This window comes from Garra rufa, chromosome 25 (genome assembly GCF_049309525.1).
Source record: "Garra rufa chromosome 25, GarRuf1.0, whole genome shotgun sequence".
NCBI lineage: Eukaryota > Metazoa > Chordata > Actinopteri > Cypriniformes > Cyprinidae > Garra > Garra rufa.
Genome location: NC_133385.1, coordinates 31,595,115 through 31,613,702, shown reverse-complemented (window position 1 = coordinate 31,613,702; position 18,588 = coordinate 31,595,115). Strand labels below are relative to the sequence as shown.

The window sequence follows — 18,588 nt, the reverse complement described above, 5'->3', positions numbered from 1 at the left end:
TATATATCGCTCTATCGTTCTATCTATCATTCTATCATTGTCTATTGTTTATCTATTGTTCTATCGTTCTTTTGCTCTAGCTATTGTTCTGTTATTCTATCTATCATTCTATCATTCTATCAATCTATCGCTCTCGTTCTATCTATCGTTCTATTGTTCTATATCTATCTATCTATCTATCTATCTATCTATCTATCTATCTATTGTTCTATCTATCATTCTATCTATCGTTTTATCATTCTGTCGTTCTATCTATTGTTCTATCTGTTGTTCGGTCATTCTATCTATCTGTCGTTCTATCTATGATTCTATCTATCTATCGCTATCATTCTGTCATTCTATCATTGTCTATTGTTTATCTATTGTTCTATCATTTTATCTATCTATCTATCTATCTATCTATCTATCTATCTATCTATCTATCTATCTATCTATCTTCAAATCAGAATATTATAATAATTTCTGAAGGATCGTAAAAGCTGAAGACTGTAGTAATGATGCTAAAATTTCAGCTTTGATCACAGGAATAAATTTCATTTTAAAATATATTCAGATAGAAAACAATTATTTAACACTGTAAAAATATGTCACAATTTTACAGTTCTTACTGTATTTTTGATCAAATGAAAGCAGCCCTGCTAAACATAAGATACTTTTTTCAAAAACATAAAAAATCATCTAGTTTTGAACAAGTGTATTTATAAGTGCTTTCAGCTGTCGGAGTGCTGAAGTGAAAGCCAGTGGATTCTGGATAGAATTGGGTCAAACACATGTTCAACTGAATCCGAAGCATCTCAAAAAATAGTAGGCAGCTCTGAATCAAATAAGGCCGGGGCAGGAATGTGTTTGCTTGTCATCGTGTGTTATCGGTGTAAAATACCTCTGAGATTTGTAGTTATCAGCTATAAAGGATTGGAGGGATTGTAGGGCTTTAAGCTGGTCCACAGGGTGCTAATTAAAATCTGAACAGACATTCATGAGTTATGAACGCAGTCATGTCTCGTTTGCCCTCATTTAATGAAACATGAAGGTGTGAATGTGTGAAAACGATAGCAAGAAGCTCTCAGATCCATTCCTTAGTGTAATAAATGATTAGCTGCCAATAGCATTTACTTATCAGCAATTACTTAATAGCAGTAGTCTAAACAGATATTTGCTGATTTACTTTTGACCAACTTAGGTCATTAATTAACAAGATTGAGGCATTTACTCGCTCAATAATGTCAGCAGCCAGCTGACAAACCAGTTCTGCAGATACAGCATCCTTCAGCAACTTCTTGAGTGTGCGGTTTTGTTTGAAGTTTCTTACACTGCTGAACGTAGAATTCACTCAGCTGTGGCATTTCCAACTCAAGCTGTTCACAAGAGCAAGTGCATTAATGGAATTGCACTTTCCACTATGGTTTGAAAGCTAGAAACAGGGTTTTCTAGCTTAGAAAAAAGGATTTTATCCCTGCTGGCCCAAACATACATGCATACACACACACACACATGTATAGATTGATTGATTTACTTATTGAATTAGTATCTATCTATTTGTTGTTCTATCTATTGTTCTATAGTGATTCTCATTCTATCTATCGATCAATCATTCTATCATTTTATCTTTAGCTCTAATTATCATTCTATCATTCTATTTATCTATCATTTTATCGTTCTAACATTCCATGGTTTTATCTGTTGCTCTAATTATCACTCTATCATTCTATCTATCATTCTATCTATCATTTTATCTGTCTGTTGTTCTATCTATTGTTCTATCATCATTCTATCATTCTATCTATCATTTTATCTGTCTGTTGTTCTATCTATTGTTCTATCATCATTCTATCTATCTATCATTCTATCTATCTATCATTCTATCTGTTCTATCGATCATTCTATCTATCTATCATTTTATCTATCTGTTGTTCTATCTATTGTTCTATCTATTGTTCTATCATCTATCTATCTATCTATCTATCTGTCTGTCTGTCTGTCTGTCTGTCTGTCTGTCTGTCTGTCTGTCTGTCTGTCTGTCTGTCTATCTGTCTGTGTATCTATCTGTTTGTCTGTCTGTCTGTCTGTCTGTCTGTCTGTCTGTCTATCTATCTATCTATCATTCTATCTATCTGTTCTATCTATTATTCTATCATCATTCTATCATTCTATCTATCATTTTATGTATCTGTTGTTCTATTTATCGTTCTATCATCATTCTATCTATCTATCTATCTATCTATCTATCTATCTATCTATCTATCTATCTATCTATCTATCTATCTATCTATCTATCTATCTATCATTCTCTCTATCTATCATTCTCTCTATCTATCATTCTATCTATCATTCTATCTATCTGTTGTTCTATCTATTGTTCTATCATTCTATCTATCTATCTATCTATCTATCTATCTATCTATCTATCTATCTATCTATCTATCTATATATCTATCTATCTATCTATCTGTCTGTCTGTCTGTCTGTCTGTCTGTCTGTCTGTCTGTCTGTCTGTCTGTCTGTCTATCTATCTATCTATCTATCTATCATTCTATCTATCTATCTATCTATCTATCTATCTATCTATCTATCTATCTATCTATCTATCTATCTATCTATCTATCTATCTATCTATCTATCTATCTATCTATCTATCTATCTGTCTGTCTGTCTGTCTGTCTGTCTGTCTGTCTGTCTGTCTGTCTGTCTGTCTGTCTGTCTGTCTATCCATCTCTCTATCTATCATTCTATCTATCTGTTGTTCTATTTATCGTTCTATCATCATTCTATCTATCTATCTATCTATCTATCTATCTATCTATCTATCTATCTATCTATCTATCTATCTATCTATCTATCTATCTATCTATCATTCTCTCTATCTATCATTCTATCTATCTGTTCTATCTATTATTCTATCATCATTCTATCATTCTATCTATCATTCTATCTATCTGTTGTTCTATTTATCGTTCTATCATCATTCTATCTATCTATCTATCTATCTATCTATCTATCTATCTATCTATCTATCTATCTATCTATCTATCTATCTATCTATCTCTCTCTATCTATCATTCTATCTATCTGTTGTTCTATCTATTGTTCTATCATCTCTCTATCTATCTATCTATCTATCTATCTATCTATCTATCTATCTATCTATCTATCTATCTATCTATCTATCTATCTATCTATCTATCTATCTATCTATCATTCTATCTATCATTCTATCTATCTGTTCTATCTATTATTCTATCATCATTCTATCATTCTATCTATCATTCTATCTGTTGTTCTATTTATCGTTCTATCATCATTCATTCTATCTATCTATCTATCTATCTATCTATCTATCTATCTATCTATCTATCTATCTATCTATCTATCTATCTATCTATCTATCTATCTATCTATCTATCTATCTACATTCTATCTATCTGTTGTTCTATCATTCTATCTATCATTTTATCTATCTGTTGTTCTATCTATTGTTCTATCATCTTTCTATCTATCTATCTATCTATCTATCTATCTATCTATCTATCTATCTATCTATCTATCTATCTATCTATCTATCTATCTATCTATCTATCTATCTATCTATCTATCTATCTCTATCTATCATTCTATCTATCTGTTCTATCTATTATTCTATCATCATTCTATCATTCTATCTATCATTCTATCTGTTGTTCTATTTATCGTTCTATCATCATTCATTCTATCTATCTATCTATCTATCTATCTATCTATCTATCTATCTATCTATCTATCTATCTATCTATCTATCTATCTATCTATCTATCTATCTATCTATCTATCTATCTATCTATCTATCTATCTACATTCTATCTATCTGTTGTTCTATCATTCTATCTATCATTTTATCTATCTGTTGTTCTATCTATCGTTCTATCATCATTCTGTCATTCTATCATTCTCTCTATCTATCATTCTATCCGTCTTTCTATCTATCTGTTGTTCTATCTATCATTCTATCAGCATTCTATCATTCTGTCTATCATTTTATCTATCTGTTGTTCTAGCTATCGTTCTATCATCATTCCATCGTATTATCTGTCTAATTATCATTCTATCGTTCTGTCTTTCTATCTATTGTTCTAACATGCTATCTATCGTTCTATCTATCAATCTATATGTATGCATGTACATATATGTATACAAAATTACTTAAACTTTAAATTAAATAATAAAAAAATAAAATATTAAATACATTTTATAAAAATAAAATCTAAAAAATCTAAAAATAAAAAATCAAGATAATAATAAAATTTGTAGATTAAATAAAATATTAAATACTTTTTATGAAAATAAAATCTAAAAAATCTAAAAATAAAAAATCAAGATAATAATAAAATTTGTAGATAAAATAAAATATTAAATACATTTTCTGAAAATAAAATCTAAAAAATCTAAAAATAAAAAACCAAGATAATAATAAAATTTGTAGATAAAACAAAGATTGGAGTATGTTTTACAATAAACAATATTTGAGTTTTTTTTTAACCTCAGTATTTCACATTTAATTCAGTATTACTTCCCATTTCTTTGTGAATTATTTGCGAAATTGGTCAGCAATTTCTGAGTGAAAATAGTTTCAAAACTAAAAAGTCTTACCTTGAGGGTTCATGACTTCTCAATATTTTGTATGTTGCATTTCAACATACAACATTTAAAACTTGATTTGTGCCTCAAAGGAAATTAGTTTATAGAATAGCATTGATTTTAGCAGTGAAATCTGCTATCAGAGCTGTTAGAGTTAGACAAGTTCTTCTCTGCATGTAGAAAGTCCTTTGAGACTTGGATTCGGGATAGCGGCAAAATATATCATGCTTACGGATGTCTGCTGAGCCATGAGCCTTGGCTTATAACACTGGTAGATCATTGTCACTGTTCATATACAGACTGTAATGAAATCGCTTGCTCACCCGGACACTGGAGGAATGCCAGAGGAGCTCTACTACATCTCAATATGTCTTGACTACATAGTGGACATATATGTAACGCTGTATATTCTACTGGGAAATTACTAGATCCTATTATATTAAAGTGACAGCACATGGACACATGGATAGATGAAGGCTTTTTGCAAATAAAATATATTTTTCCTTGTCTTCACAGTATTTATGAACACAGCTATTCCCATCGCAGCAGTCCTCGTTGTAAGTATAAAAAAAAATAGTTTGATATCTGTTCTTGAATGAAAGCAGTTAAAATGATCACATGTGTTTGTTTCAGACGTTCGTGGCTCACGTTCATCTGTCAGATGATGCAGATCTGTCTCCAGCTGTGGCCTTTGCTTCTCTCTCCCTCTTCCACATCCTGGTCACTCCTCTCTTCCTGCTATCCAGCGTCGTCCGCTCCACCGTCAAAGCTTTGGTCAGGTCAGTTGCAGACCACTGATACTGGATAACATACATAAAATGAAATATTAAAGGCTTAGTTCACACAAAAATCTAAAATTCTGTCATTAATTACTCACCCTCATGTCATTCCAAAACCGTAAGACCTTTGTTAATTAAAATTACGCTTGAGCCACTAATGTCACATTACATGGACTATTTTAATTATGTCCTTACTAACTTTCTAGATGTGTCAGAAACGGTCCGAAAGCTCTCAGATTTCACACAAACAGTGAAGCCTGAAATTATTCATACCCCTGGCAAATTCTGACTTAAAGTTACTTTTTGTCACGTATCTGGTCTATCCTGTCATCATGAACTCTTGCACCACACTTCATGGACTTCATTCCCCACAAGCCACTGCACTAATCACTGCATTCACCTGCTCTCACTTTACTGATTACCGCTCACAGCTGCACCTCATCACACTGACTGCATTTAAGCTTCTCACACACACAGCCACTCTGCGAAGTCTTATTGTTCCGTATGGTCGTAATTCTGAGCGTTTATTTCTGTGTTGGATTTCCTGTGTATGACCCTGGACTGTGTACCCCGTTATTGATTCCTGCTGCCTGCCATTGCGACCACTGCTTGAGTATTGAACTGTTTCCCGGATTACCTACGTTGTTCCTGTTTTCTGGCGTTTACTCCTGCCTGTCGACACTTCTCAATAAAGCCTTGCTAATGGATCCGCACGTCTCAGTCTGACTCCTTGTGACAGAAGACTTCGCCACACACAAGGATCCAGCGGCTTTATGGTGTCATCCGGTTCCAGCATGAATCCAATGGTACAGATCATGCTGCTCAAGCAGGGTGAGCGGACAATCGAGGATTTTGTTATGGACTTCATTGAATTGGCAAATCTGTCGTCGATGGATGAGACGTGCCTCATGATTTTTTTTCGTGGAGGACTCTCAGAGCCATTGGCTTCCCACATGCCAAATTTTGAACCTGACTGGACTCTGCATTACTACATGGATCTGGCTCTTTTGTTGTGTGGCTCTCCGTTTACGGTGGGTGAGGTAGAGCCACAGCACAAAATGGCTGCCACGCCAGAGTCTGCAAGCAAGATGGCTGCCACGCCAGAGTCTGCAAGCAAGATGGCTGCCACGCCAGAGTCTGCAAGCAAGATGGCTGCCACGCCAGAGTCTGCAAGCAAGATGGCTGCCACGCCAGAGTCTGCAAGCAAGATGGCTGCCACGCCAGAGTCTGCAAGCAAGATGGCTGCCATGCCAGAGTCTGCAAGCAAGATGGCTGCCATGCCAGAGTCTGCAAGCAAGATGGCTGCCAACCCAGAGCCTGTTCACAAGATGGATGCCCTTCTAGAGTCTTTTCACAAGATGACCTCCCTTCTAGAGTCTGTTCGCAAGATGGCCGCCCTTCCAGAGCCTGTTTGCAAGATGGCTGCCTTCCCAGAGCCTCCGCTGGTTCAGCCCAGCCTTCCAGAGCCTCCGCTGGTTCAGCCCAGCCTTCCAGAGCCTCCGCTGGTTCAGCCCAGCCTTCCAGAGCCTCCGCTGGTTCAGCCCGGCCTTCCAGAATCTCCGCTGGTCCCGCCCGGCCTTCCGGAGCCTCCGCTGGTCCCGCCCGGCCTTCCAGAGCCTCCGCTGGTCCCGCCCGGCCTTCCAGAGCCTCCGCTGGTCCCGCCCGGCCTTCCAGAGCCTCCGCTGGTTCCGCCCGGCCTTCCAGAGTCTCCACTGGTTCCGCTCGGCCTTCCAGAGTCTCCGCTGGTTCTGCCCGGCCTTCCAGAGTCTCCGCTGGTCCCGCCCGGCCTTCCAGAGCCTCCGCTGGTTCCGCCCAGCCTTCTAGAGCCTCCGCTGGTTCCGCCCAGCCTTCCAGACCCTCCGCTGGTTCAGCCCAGTCTTCCAGAGCCTCCGCTGGTTCCATCCAGTCGTCCTGAGATTCCTGTCTGCCCGGTTCTGGTCACGGAGGCCATGCATGGACTGTGTGGGTTCTTCCCACCCACCCTCCCTGCTGCTCCAGTCCCGCCACCTCTGTCTCCTGACAGTCCCTCTGCTCACCCACATCCCACCTTCGGTGCAGAGGACTTGCCGTGGGACTGCCAGTCTCCATCGGTGTCCAGACTGAAGGATCCCTCACCATCACCTCCAGTCTCAGAGTCCTGGACTCCACCTCGGCCCTCCGACTCTGCGGCTCCACCCCGGCTCTGTGCTCCCTCGTCTCCGTTGTCGGCCGTTGGCCCACCAGCTCCTCCGGGCTCCATCGTCTCTCCGGCTCCACCCCGGTCAGTCGCCGCCCCACCTTCGCCTCTGGACTCTACTCCTCTGGCTGCGCCTCGTCACTCCGTCCTGCCGGCTCTGTGGACCTCCTCCCTCCCGTGGGCACAGCCTCGATCCTCTGTCACTCCGGCTCCGCTGCGTACCTCCGGACCTCCATCTCCGCCGGGGTCGCCAGAGCCTTGGGTTCCGCCTTGGTCCTCCGGATCCTCTGTGTCGTCCAGGACCATCGACTCTCCAGTTTCGCCTCGGGCTCCACCGGCTCCACCTCCGTCGGTCGGCCCCAGGCAGGAGCCAACCCTTCCTCCACCATGGCTTCTCCCTCCGTCGGCTCCGCCTCAGTTCGTGGTTCCAGTACCCCTACATGGACCTGGCCCTCCATCCCTCCCCCTGTTCCGCCTCCGCTCCACCACCCTCCAGGTTGTATTAGGTGGTTAGAGCGTCTGGAAGCCGCTCCTTGGGGAGGGGCTCTGTCACGTATCTGGTCTATCCTGTCATCATGAACTCTTGCACCACACTTCATGGACTTCATTCCCCACAAGCCACTGCACTAATCACTGCATTCACCTGCTCTCACTTTACTGATTACCGCTCACAGCTGCACCTCATCACACTGACTGCATTTAAGCTTCTCACACACACAGCCACTCTGCGAAGTCTTATTGTTCCGTATGGTCGTAATTCTGAGCGTTTATTTCTGTGTTGGATTTCCTGTGTATGACCCTGGACTGTGTACCCCGTTATTGATTCCTGCTGCCTGCCATTGCGACCACTGCTTGAGTATTGAACTGTTTCCCGGATTACCTACGTTGTTCCTGTTTTCTGGCGTTTACTCCTGCCTGTCGACACTTCTCAATAAAGCCTTGCTAATGGATCCGCACGTCTCAGTCTGACTCCTTGTGACACTTTTATTCAACCAGCAAGTTTTTTTTTTTTTTTTTTTTTAGAAATGACACAGACGTCTCCCAGAAGATAATAAGACGATGTACAAGAGGCATCATTGTGGAACAAAATTATTACTCATCTTTTATTTACCTTTGAACAAAAATTGGCATGTGCAAAATTATTCACACTCTTCTCAATAATCAATAGAAAAGCCTTTATTGGCTATTACAGCAATCAGACGCTTCCTATAATTGCTGACCAGTTTTTGCATGTCTCCACTGGTATTTTTGCCCATTCATCTTTAGCGATGAGCTCCAACTCTTTCAGGTTGGAGGGTCTCCTTGCCATCACCCTGATCTTTAGCTTCCTCCACAGATTCTCAATTGGATTTAAGTCAGGACTCTGGCTGGGCCACTGCAAAACATTAATGTTTTCGTCTGCTAACCATTTCTTCACCACTTTTGCTGTGTGTCTTGGGTCGTTGTCATGCTGAAATGTCCACTGGTGCCCAAGGCCAAGTTTCTCTGCAGACTGCCTGATGTTGTTGTTGAGGATTTTGATGTATTGCTCCTTTTTCATGGTGCCGTTTACTGTGATTAGGTTCCCTGGTCCACCGGCTGAAAAACACCCCCAAAACATTAGGTTCCCACCACCATGTTTGACAGTGGGGATGGTGTTTCTTAGGGTTGAAGGCTTCTCCTTTTTTACACCAAATGAAGGCTACATCATTGTAGCCAAACAATTCAATTTTTGTTTCATCTGACCATAAAACAAAAGACCTGAAGTCTTCTTCTTTGTCCACATGAGAATTTGCAAAGGCCAAGCTGGCTTTTGTGTGCCTTATCTGGAGAAGTGGTGTCCTCCTTGGTCTGTGTCCGTGGAACCCAGCGGTGTTCAGTGTCTGTTGGACTGTCTGCCTTGAGATGTTGCCACCAGCAGAGCCCAGATTCATTGGATCCTTGGATCCTCTCTCACTATCCTCCTGGCCAGCACAGGTGTCACTTTTGGCTTCTGACCACGTCCTCTGAGATTTTTCACAGTGTGGAACGTCTTGTATTTTTTAATAATACTTTGCACTGTAGCCACTGGAACTTCAAAACATTTAGATATGGTCTTATAGCCCTTTCCTGACTTGTGAGCAGCCACAATGCGCAGCCGCAGGTCCTCAGTGAGCTCCTTTGTCTTAGCCATGACTGTCCACAAACCAACAGCAGAGAGCTTCTGTTTTTCACCTGTTGAGTTGATTAAAACAGCTGTTCCCAATGAATCAGGGTAATCAGGATAGTGTAGAACAGCATGGACTATTTGGAATGGTATAGAACTTTGGATTTTCTCATAGACTGTGACAGTTTGCAAAGGGTATGAATAATTTTGGACATGCCACTTTTTGTTCAAATGTAAATAAAAGCCTAGAATTTTTTTTCCACAATGATGCCTCTATCTTCTTATTATCTTTTGGGAGAAGCCTGTGTAATTTACGGTCAAAAAAAACTTGCTGGTTGAATAAAAGTAACTTTAAGCCAGAATTTGCCAGGGGTATGAATAATTTCGGGCTGGACTGTACATATAAAGTTTAGGTCAAAAGTTGTAGAATCTGCAAAATGTTAATTATTTGACCAAAATAAGAGAGATCATATAAAATGCATTTTGTTTTTTTATTTAGTACTGACCTGAATAAGATATTTTACATAAAAGGAGTTCACATATAGTCCACAAGAGAAAATAATAGTTGAATACATAAAATACGACCCCGTTCAAAAGTTTACATACATTTGATTCCTAATACTGTGTTGTTACCTCAGTGATCCACAGCTGTGGTTTATTTTTGTTTAGTGATAGTTATTCATGAGTCCCGCTGTTCTTCAGAAAAATCCTTCAGGTCCCACAAATTATTTGGTTTTTCTGCATTCTTGTGTATTTGAACCATTTCCAACAATGACTGTATGAGTTTGAGATCCATATTTTCACACTGAGGACAACTGAGGGACTCATATGCAACTATTACAGAAGGTTCAAACGCTCACTGATGCTTCAGAAGGAAAAACAATGCATTAAAAGCCAGGGGGTGAAAACTTTTGAAACAGAATGAAGATGTGTACATTTTTCTAACTTTGCATAAATATCATATTTCTTTTCATTCAGTACTGCCCTTCAGAAGCTACAGAAGATACTTACATGTTCCCCAGAAGACAAAATAGGTTAAATTTACCCTGATCTTCAAATTCAAAAGCTCTTAATGAATTGTGCCTCCTTCTGGAGCATCAGTGAGTGTTTGAAGCTTCCGTTATAGTTGCATATGAGTCCCTCAGTTGTCCTTAGTGTGAAAAAATTAATTATCCTTGTTTATAACCCAGACTATTTGTGCTGCACCAATTTACAGCTTAATGTGTGTGCAGTGTTTTGCATCTGATAGTGATTTACAGCCAACAAAGAGGGTTCAGGATTTACAGCTTTTAATTAACCACCCAGGGGTATAATGAAGCGTCCCCATGTGTTTCTCATGTCAATGTGTGATAAATCACGTCAGATCAGCCGTGCGCTTCTTCACTTCTTATTGCTGATAGACTCTCCTTTGAAGAAAGAAATGTATCTGCCTGTGTGCCTCGGGTTCAGTCTCATCAACCCAACCATGTGGAACACATTTCAGAGAGCGAAGGCTGTATTTATAGTGTACAAGCTAGTCATAGATCACACCTGCCTGCAAAACACGCCACATGTGCCACCGCTCGCAATATATGACATGGCACCAGAAGGAAATTGACTGGCCTCTGGTGATCAACATTTTTCGTGATAGCATCAGCTGTTTCCAGTGACTTTACAACATCATCTATTTGCAGACTAGAGAATAAAATTCGTCTAGTCCTGTTTTTCTCTGGATTTATTTCCTGCATGGTGGGCCGTTGTTGTATTTCTGACTGGAATTGAATGGCGAGCAGATTTTCTCATAAAGAATGTTTTCCTTTTCAGTCAATAAGAGCTATACTGTGTTGGTAGCATAATTCAATGTACTTAAGTCTTGTTTTATGTCTAAGACGGGTCTCAGAGTGTCACCAAACTGGAGTTATTTCTTGATGTTTGAGCAAATAATTGGCGTATAAGTAGAAAGTCCAGTTGTAGTGATTGAATATGGCATGACATACTGTGTTTTCCTTTGGCCAGTGTCCAGAAGCTCAGCGAGTTTTTCTCCTGTGATGAGATTGGAGATGAACAGGAGCCCAGAGCGACTGTCCTGCCCAATTCAACCAATCACAAGTATCAGGCTCTGGTAAGTCAAGTCAGTTCACCATAAATACCTATTCACATCAAGAATGGAAGAAATGGCAGATGAAATTTAATTTGTTTTACTTTATTTTATATATATTTTATATATATATATATATATATTTTTTTTTTATTAATGACAATTATGTATTTATTCTATAATAAAAATTAATAAATGGAAATGTGACTTTGAAAAAATGTGTATAATAAATAGATAAATTATTATTCTAAATTAATCAAGTACATTATTTATTGTTAATTAAACAATTAATTTCATAATAAATAAATATTTTTTATTCATTTAATACATTTGTAAATTAAAAAAAGTATTTTTGTGTCTGCAACTGATGTGAATAAAGAAATGTAAAACAAATAAACAATCAAACAAATAAATAATCAAGTACATTATTTAAATAAAAAGATAAATAAATGTTTTAATATTAAATTTAACATTTATGAACTAAAGTAGTTAAATAATGAACTTTATTGTAAAGTGTTACAATTTTTATTTAATTTAATTTAATTTTTTGTTTTATTAATGACAATTATGTATTTATTCTATAATAAAAATGAATAAATGGAAATGTGACTTTGAAAAAATGTGTATAATAAATAGATAAATTATTATTCTAAATCAATCAAGTACATTATTTATTGTTAATTAAATAATCAATTTCATAATAAATAAATTATTTTAATTCATTCAGTACATTTGTAAATTAAAAAAATATATTTTTGTGTCTGCAACTGATGTGAATAAAATAATGTAAAACAAATAAACAATCAAACAAATAAATAATCAAGTACATTATTTAAATAAAAAGATAAATAAATGTTTTAATATTAAATTTAACATTTATGAACTAAAGTAGTTAAATAATGAACTTTATTGTAAAGTGTTACAATTTTTATTTAATTTAATTTAATTTAATTTTTTGTTTTATTAATGACAATTATGTATTTATTCTATAATAAAAATTAATAAATGGAAATGTGACTTTGAAAAAATGTGTATAATAAATAGATAAATTATTATTCTAAATTAATCAAGTACATTATTTATTGTTAATTAAACAATTAATTTCATAATAAATAAATATTTTTTATTCATTTAATACATTTGTAAATTAAAAAAGTATTTTTGTGTCTGCAACTGATGTGAATAAAGAAATGTAAAACAAATAAACAATCAAACAAATAAATAATCAAGTACATTATTTAAATAAAAAGATAAATAAATGTTTTAATATTAAATTTAACATTTATGAACTAAAGTAGTTAAATAATGAACTTTATTGTAAAGTGTTACAATTTTTATTTAATTTAATTTAATTTAATTTTTTGTTTTATTAATGACAATTATGTATTTATTCTATAATAAAAATGAATAAATGGAAATGTGACTTTGAAAAAATGTGTATAATAAATAGATAAATTATTATTCTAAATCAATCAAGTACATTATTTATTGTTAATTAAATAATTAATTTCATAATAAATAAATTATTTTAATTCATTCAGTACATTTGTAAATTAAAAAAATATATTTTTGTGTCTGCAACTGATGTGAATAAAATAATGTAAAACAAATAAACAATCAAACAAATAAATAATCAAGTACATTATTTAAATAAAAAGATAAATAAATGTTTTAATATTAAATTTAACATTTATGAACTAAAGTAGTTAAATAATGAACTTTATTGTAAAGTGTTACAATTTTAATTTATTTTATTTTATTTTATTTTATTTTGTTAATGGAAATTATGTATTTATTCCATAACAAAAATGAATGAATGGAAATGTGACCTTTAAAAACAATTATATAATAAATAGATAATTAATTATTCAAAATGAATTAAGTAAATTATTCATTATTAATTGAATGATTAATTACATAATAAATTAATAACTGAATAAATACACTTAAAACAAATAAAGAATCAAACAAATAAATAATTACATTATTTAAATAAAAAGATAATAAATTATTTTATTTTATTTTGTTAATGAAAATTATGTATTTATTTCATAATGAAAATGAATGAATGGAAATGTGACCTTTACAAAATTTTTAATAAATAGATTAAACACAATTTATTAAATAATCAAATTATTTATTCCATAAATACAATAATTAATTGTGACCTTTAAATTTGTTTCATTCATGATCTGAATGAATGAATGAATGAATGAATGAATGAATTTTCCTGTTGTCTGAAATGTAATTCTTAATGTGAATAATACAAATAATTCAATAAATAATGCATTTGTTTAATAAATACATTAATTAAAATGTGTTCTTTTGTCTGAGATTGTTTATTTTTTAAATAAATATAAAAGAATAAATAAAATTAATAAATCTAATTATTTATATAAATAAATAAATAAATAAATATAAAAGAATAAATATAATTAATAAATATAATTATTTATATAAATAAATATATATAAAAGAATAAATAAAATAAATATAAATGAGTAAATTAATGAATTAATAAATAAATAAATGTTCCTGTTGTCTGAAATGTAATTCTTAATGTGAATAATACAAATAATTAAATAAATAATGTATATATTTAATAAATGCATTAATTAAAATGTGCTCAAATAAATAAAAAATAAGAGAATCTAAAACATTTTTGTTAATTGAAATAAAAATAGATAGACTGACACATAGATGGATAGATCTCTTGTCTGAACTTTATCTGCTCGCCAGGAAAAAACAATAAGCTGGGGATACATATTCATGTATAAACAGGCTCACAGAAATGCATTAGTTTCATTAAAAGTCAATTTTGTTAATATGAATAGGCTTTAAGGCTTATGCTGCCACACTTTCAGTAACCCAGCCATATTACCTGCCATATTGTGTTGTGATGAAAAAGGCAGATATTTATATCCATGACTGTGACTATACATTATTTACATTTGTAATATCACAGTACTGGTCGACATGGAGAGGTTAGCACTGTTGAAACAGCCCGTTAACGCTGAGCTAGATCAGATATGTTGCTTTTCTCACCTCTGATAAAGCCTCTGAAGGTGGTGAACCGTAAGCGGCCGGTCAGAGAGGACTGGAACAGCTTTGTCCTTCAGAGCGATCAGGAGGACGAGCCGTTGGCTGTGGAGGATGAAGATATCTGCATCAAGGTGAGACTAATGCAGGTTATTTCCATACTCAGGCAGTAAACAAGAAACTGAGCTGTGTGAAAGCCCATCGACCATTAAAATAACTCTCAGCCTCTTTTATGTCCATCCCAGATCACAAATGGATATTTCAGCTGGACTGATGGAACCCCAACATTGTCCAATGTGAATATTAAGATTCCTTTTGGTAAGTCCTGTCAAACATACATCTACAGATAATGGTGGTGCCACTCATGTTGCTTTAAATCTGGCTTGTGGTATTTCCTGATCCTTTCTATACTAATTTAAAACATATAGTTTACACATAATTTAAAAATCTCATGATATTCCAAACTCATATGACTTCCTTTTGGGTAGAACTAAATAGGAGATGTTTTGAAGATAGTGCAGGCTGCTCTTTCCCATAAAAAACTATGTGGTTACTTATGTTGTCAAGCACCAAAAGGACATGAAGCATCATAATAGTAGCACATATGGCTGCATCTCAATAAATTACAATGTTGTGGAAAAGTTCATTTATTTCAGTAATTCAACTCAAATTGTAAAACTTGTGTATTAAATAAATTCATTGCACACAGACTGAAGTAGTTTAAAGGAACACTCCACTTTTTTTGGAAATAGGCTCATTCTCCAACTCCCCCCGAGTTAATAAGTTGAGTTTTACCGTTTTGAAATCCATTCAGTCGTTCTCCTGTTCTGGCGATTTCACTTTTAGCATAGCTTAGCATAGATCATTGAATCCTATTCGACCAATAGCATCGCGTTCAAAAATGACCAACGAGTTTCGATATTTGTCCTATTTAAAACTTGACTCTTCTGTAGTTATATTGTGTACTAAGACCGGTGGAAATGCAAAGCTGCGAGTTTCTAGGCTGATAAGATTAGGAACTTCACTCCCATTCCGGCGTAATAGTCAAGGAAGTTTGCTGCCGTAATAAGGCCGAAGCAGGCGGAGTATTATCAGAAATGAGTTCCCAGCTAGTTTAGCATTTGCACATGTGCTGCGTGTCACAAGGAGGAGTCAGAGACGTGCGGATCCATTTGCAAGGCTTTATTAGAATAGTCAACAAGCAGGAGTAAACGCCAGGAAACAGGAACAACGTAGGTAATCCGGGAAACAGTTCAATAATCAAGCAGTGGTCGCAAATGGCAGGCAGCAGGAATCAAAAACGGGGTACACAGTCCAGAGTCATACACAGGCAATCCAATCCAGAGAAACACGCTTAGAATAATGACCATTGGAACAATTAGACTTCGCAAGGTGGCTGTGTGTGAGAGTGGCTTAAATGCAGTCAGTAAATGTGAAACAGGTGTTTGCAGCAATCAGATCAGTGGGAAATGAGGAACAGATGTGTGCAGTGATTGGTGCAGTGGCTTATGGGGATTGTAGTCCATGAAGTGTGGTGCAAGAGTTCATGATGACAGGGAAGACCAGATACGTTACATAGCCCCTCCGCAAGGAGCGGCTTCCAGACGCTCTAACCACCTTAACCATCTTGAGGGTGGTGGAGCGGAGGCGGAACAGGGGGAGGGATGGAGGGCCAGGTCCATGTAGTGGTACTGGAACCACGAAATGAGGCGGAGCCGACGGAGGGAGAAGCCATGGAGGAGGAAGGGTTGGCTCCTGCATGGGGCCGACCGACGGAGGTAGAGCCGGTGGAGCCCGAGGCGGAACCGGAGAGTCGATGGTCCTGGGCGACACAGAGGATCCGGAGGGCCAAGGCGGAACCCAAGGCTCTGGCGACCCCGGCGGAGATGGAGGTCCGGAGGTACGCAGCGGAGCCGGAGTGACAGAGGATCGAGGCTGTGCCCACGGGAGGGAGGAGGTCCACAGAGCCGGCAGGACGGAGTGACGAGGCGCAGCCGGAGGAGTAGAGTCCAGAGGCGAAGGTGGGGTGACGACTGACCGGGGCGGAGCCGGAGAGACGATGGAGCCCGGAGGAGCTGTTGGGCCGACGGCCGACAACGGAGACGAGGGAGCACAGAGCCGGGGTGGAGCCGCAGGGTCGGAGGACCGAGGTGGAGTCCAGGACTCTGAGACTGGAGGTGATGGGTCCTTCAGTCTGGACACCGATGGCGACTGGCAGTCCCACGGCAAGTCCTCTGCCACGAAGGTGGGATGGGGGTGAGTAGAGGGACTATCAGGAGACAGAGGTGGCAGGACTGGAGCAGCAGGGAGGGTGGGTGGGAACAGTCCATGCTTGAGCTCCGTGACCAGAACCGGGCAGACAGGAATCTCAGGACGACTGGATGTAACCAGCGGAGTCTCTGGAAAGCTGGGCGGAACCAGCGGAGGCTCTGGAATGCAGGGCTGAACCAGCGGAGTCTCTGGAAGGCTGGGCGGAACCAGCGGAGTCTCTGGAAGGCAGGGCTGAACCAGCGGAGTCTCTGGAAGGCTGGGCTGAACCAGCGGAGTCTCTGGAAGGCTGGGCAGAACCAGCGGAGTCTCTGGAAGGCTGGGCGGAACCAGCGGAGTCTCTGGAAGGCTGGGCGGAACCAGCGGAGTCTCTGGAAGGCTTGGCAGAACCAGCGGAGTCTCTGGAAGACTGGGCGGAACCAGCGGAGTCTCTGGAAGGCAGGGCTGAACCAGCGGAGTGTCTGGAAGGCTGGGCGGAACCAGCGGAGTGTCTGGAAGGCAGGGCTGAACCAGCGGAGTGGAGCGGAGCTCTTGTGAAGCGGGCTCTGGACGACGCTCTTGTGAAGCGGGCTCTGGACGACGCTCTTGAGGAGCGGGCTCTGGAGAACTGGACGACCCCAGCGGAGATTCAGGAGGGCTGGGCGTCTCCAGCGGAGACTCTGGAAGAGCAGGCTCTGAGCGAGTGGTCACTGGAGGGCGCTCTGGCGGCGCAGTCACTGGAGGGCGCTCTGGCGGCGCAGTCACTGGAGGGCGCTCTGGCGGCGCAGTCACTGGAGGGCTGGTTGGGAGACCAGCTGCTCGAACCGACAGCAGCGGTGGGTCCTCCACGCTAGAAATTAGCCTTTTCCACCCCGTGGTAAAGTGTGGCTGCTGTGGTTCTGGGCTAGCAGACCTCTTGTGCTGTGGCTCTTCTAGAGCTCTCACAGTAAGCGGAGAGCCGCATAACACCAACGCATAATTCATAAAGTCCTCCACCGAACACTTAAATTCCCCTCCAGGCAACAGCGATTTAATGGGTTCATTGAGTCCAAAGCGGAATAAGTCCCTCAGCCATACTTCATCATACAAAGGTACTTGAAGTGATAACCTACGAAACTGTAGTAAATAATCCTCAATGGGAAGATCTTCCTGTCGGAGGAGCAGAAGTTGGTCGACTGGGTCCATGTTGTGATGCTGGTGGTTGAATAAAGCCGCTGGATCCGGGTGTGGCGAAGTCTTCTGTCACAAGGAGGAGTCAGAGACGTGCGGATCCATTTGCAAGGCTTTATTAGAATAGTCAACAAGCAGGAGTAAACGCCAGGAAACAGGAACAACGTAGGTAATCCGGGAAACAGTTCAATAATCAAGCAGTGGTCGCAAATGGCAGGCAGCAGGAATCAAAAACGGGGTACACAGTCCAGAGTCATACACAGGCAATCCAATCCAGAGAAACACGCTTAGAATAATGACCATTGGAACAATTAGACTTCGCAAGGTGGCTGTGTGTGAGAGTGGCTTAAATGCAGTCAGTAAATGT

At 38.6% G+C, this 18,588-nt stretch overlaps 1 protein-coding gene across 1 annotated transcript in view; it reads left to right on the top strand.

Moving 5' to 3' along the window:
- abcc8 (ATP-binding cassette, sub-family C (CFTR/MRP), member 8) overlaps positions 1-18,588 on the top strand; it is a 106,055-nt gene that overhangs the window by 30,993 nt on the left and 56,474 nt on the right. The window contains exons 9-12 of the mRNA XM_073831668.1: positions 5,242-5,387; positions 11,684-11,789; positions 14,822-14,938; positions 15,050-15,122. Of these exons, the coding sequence (XP_073687769.1) occupies positions 5,242-5,387; positions 11,684-11,789; positions 14,822-14,938; positions 15,050-15,122 (442 nt within the window). The remainder of the gene's footprint in view (positions 1-5,241; positions 5,388-11,683; positions 11,790-14,821; positions 14,939-15,049; positions 15,123-18,588) is intronic.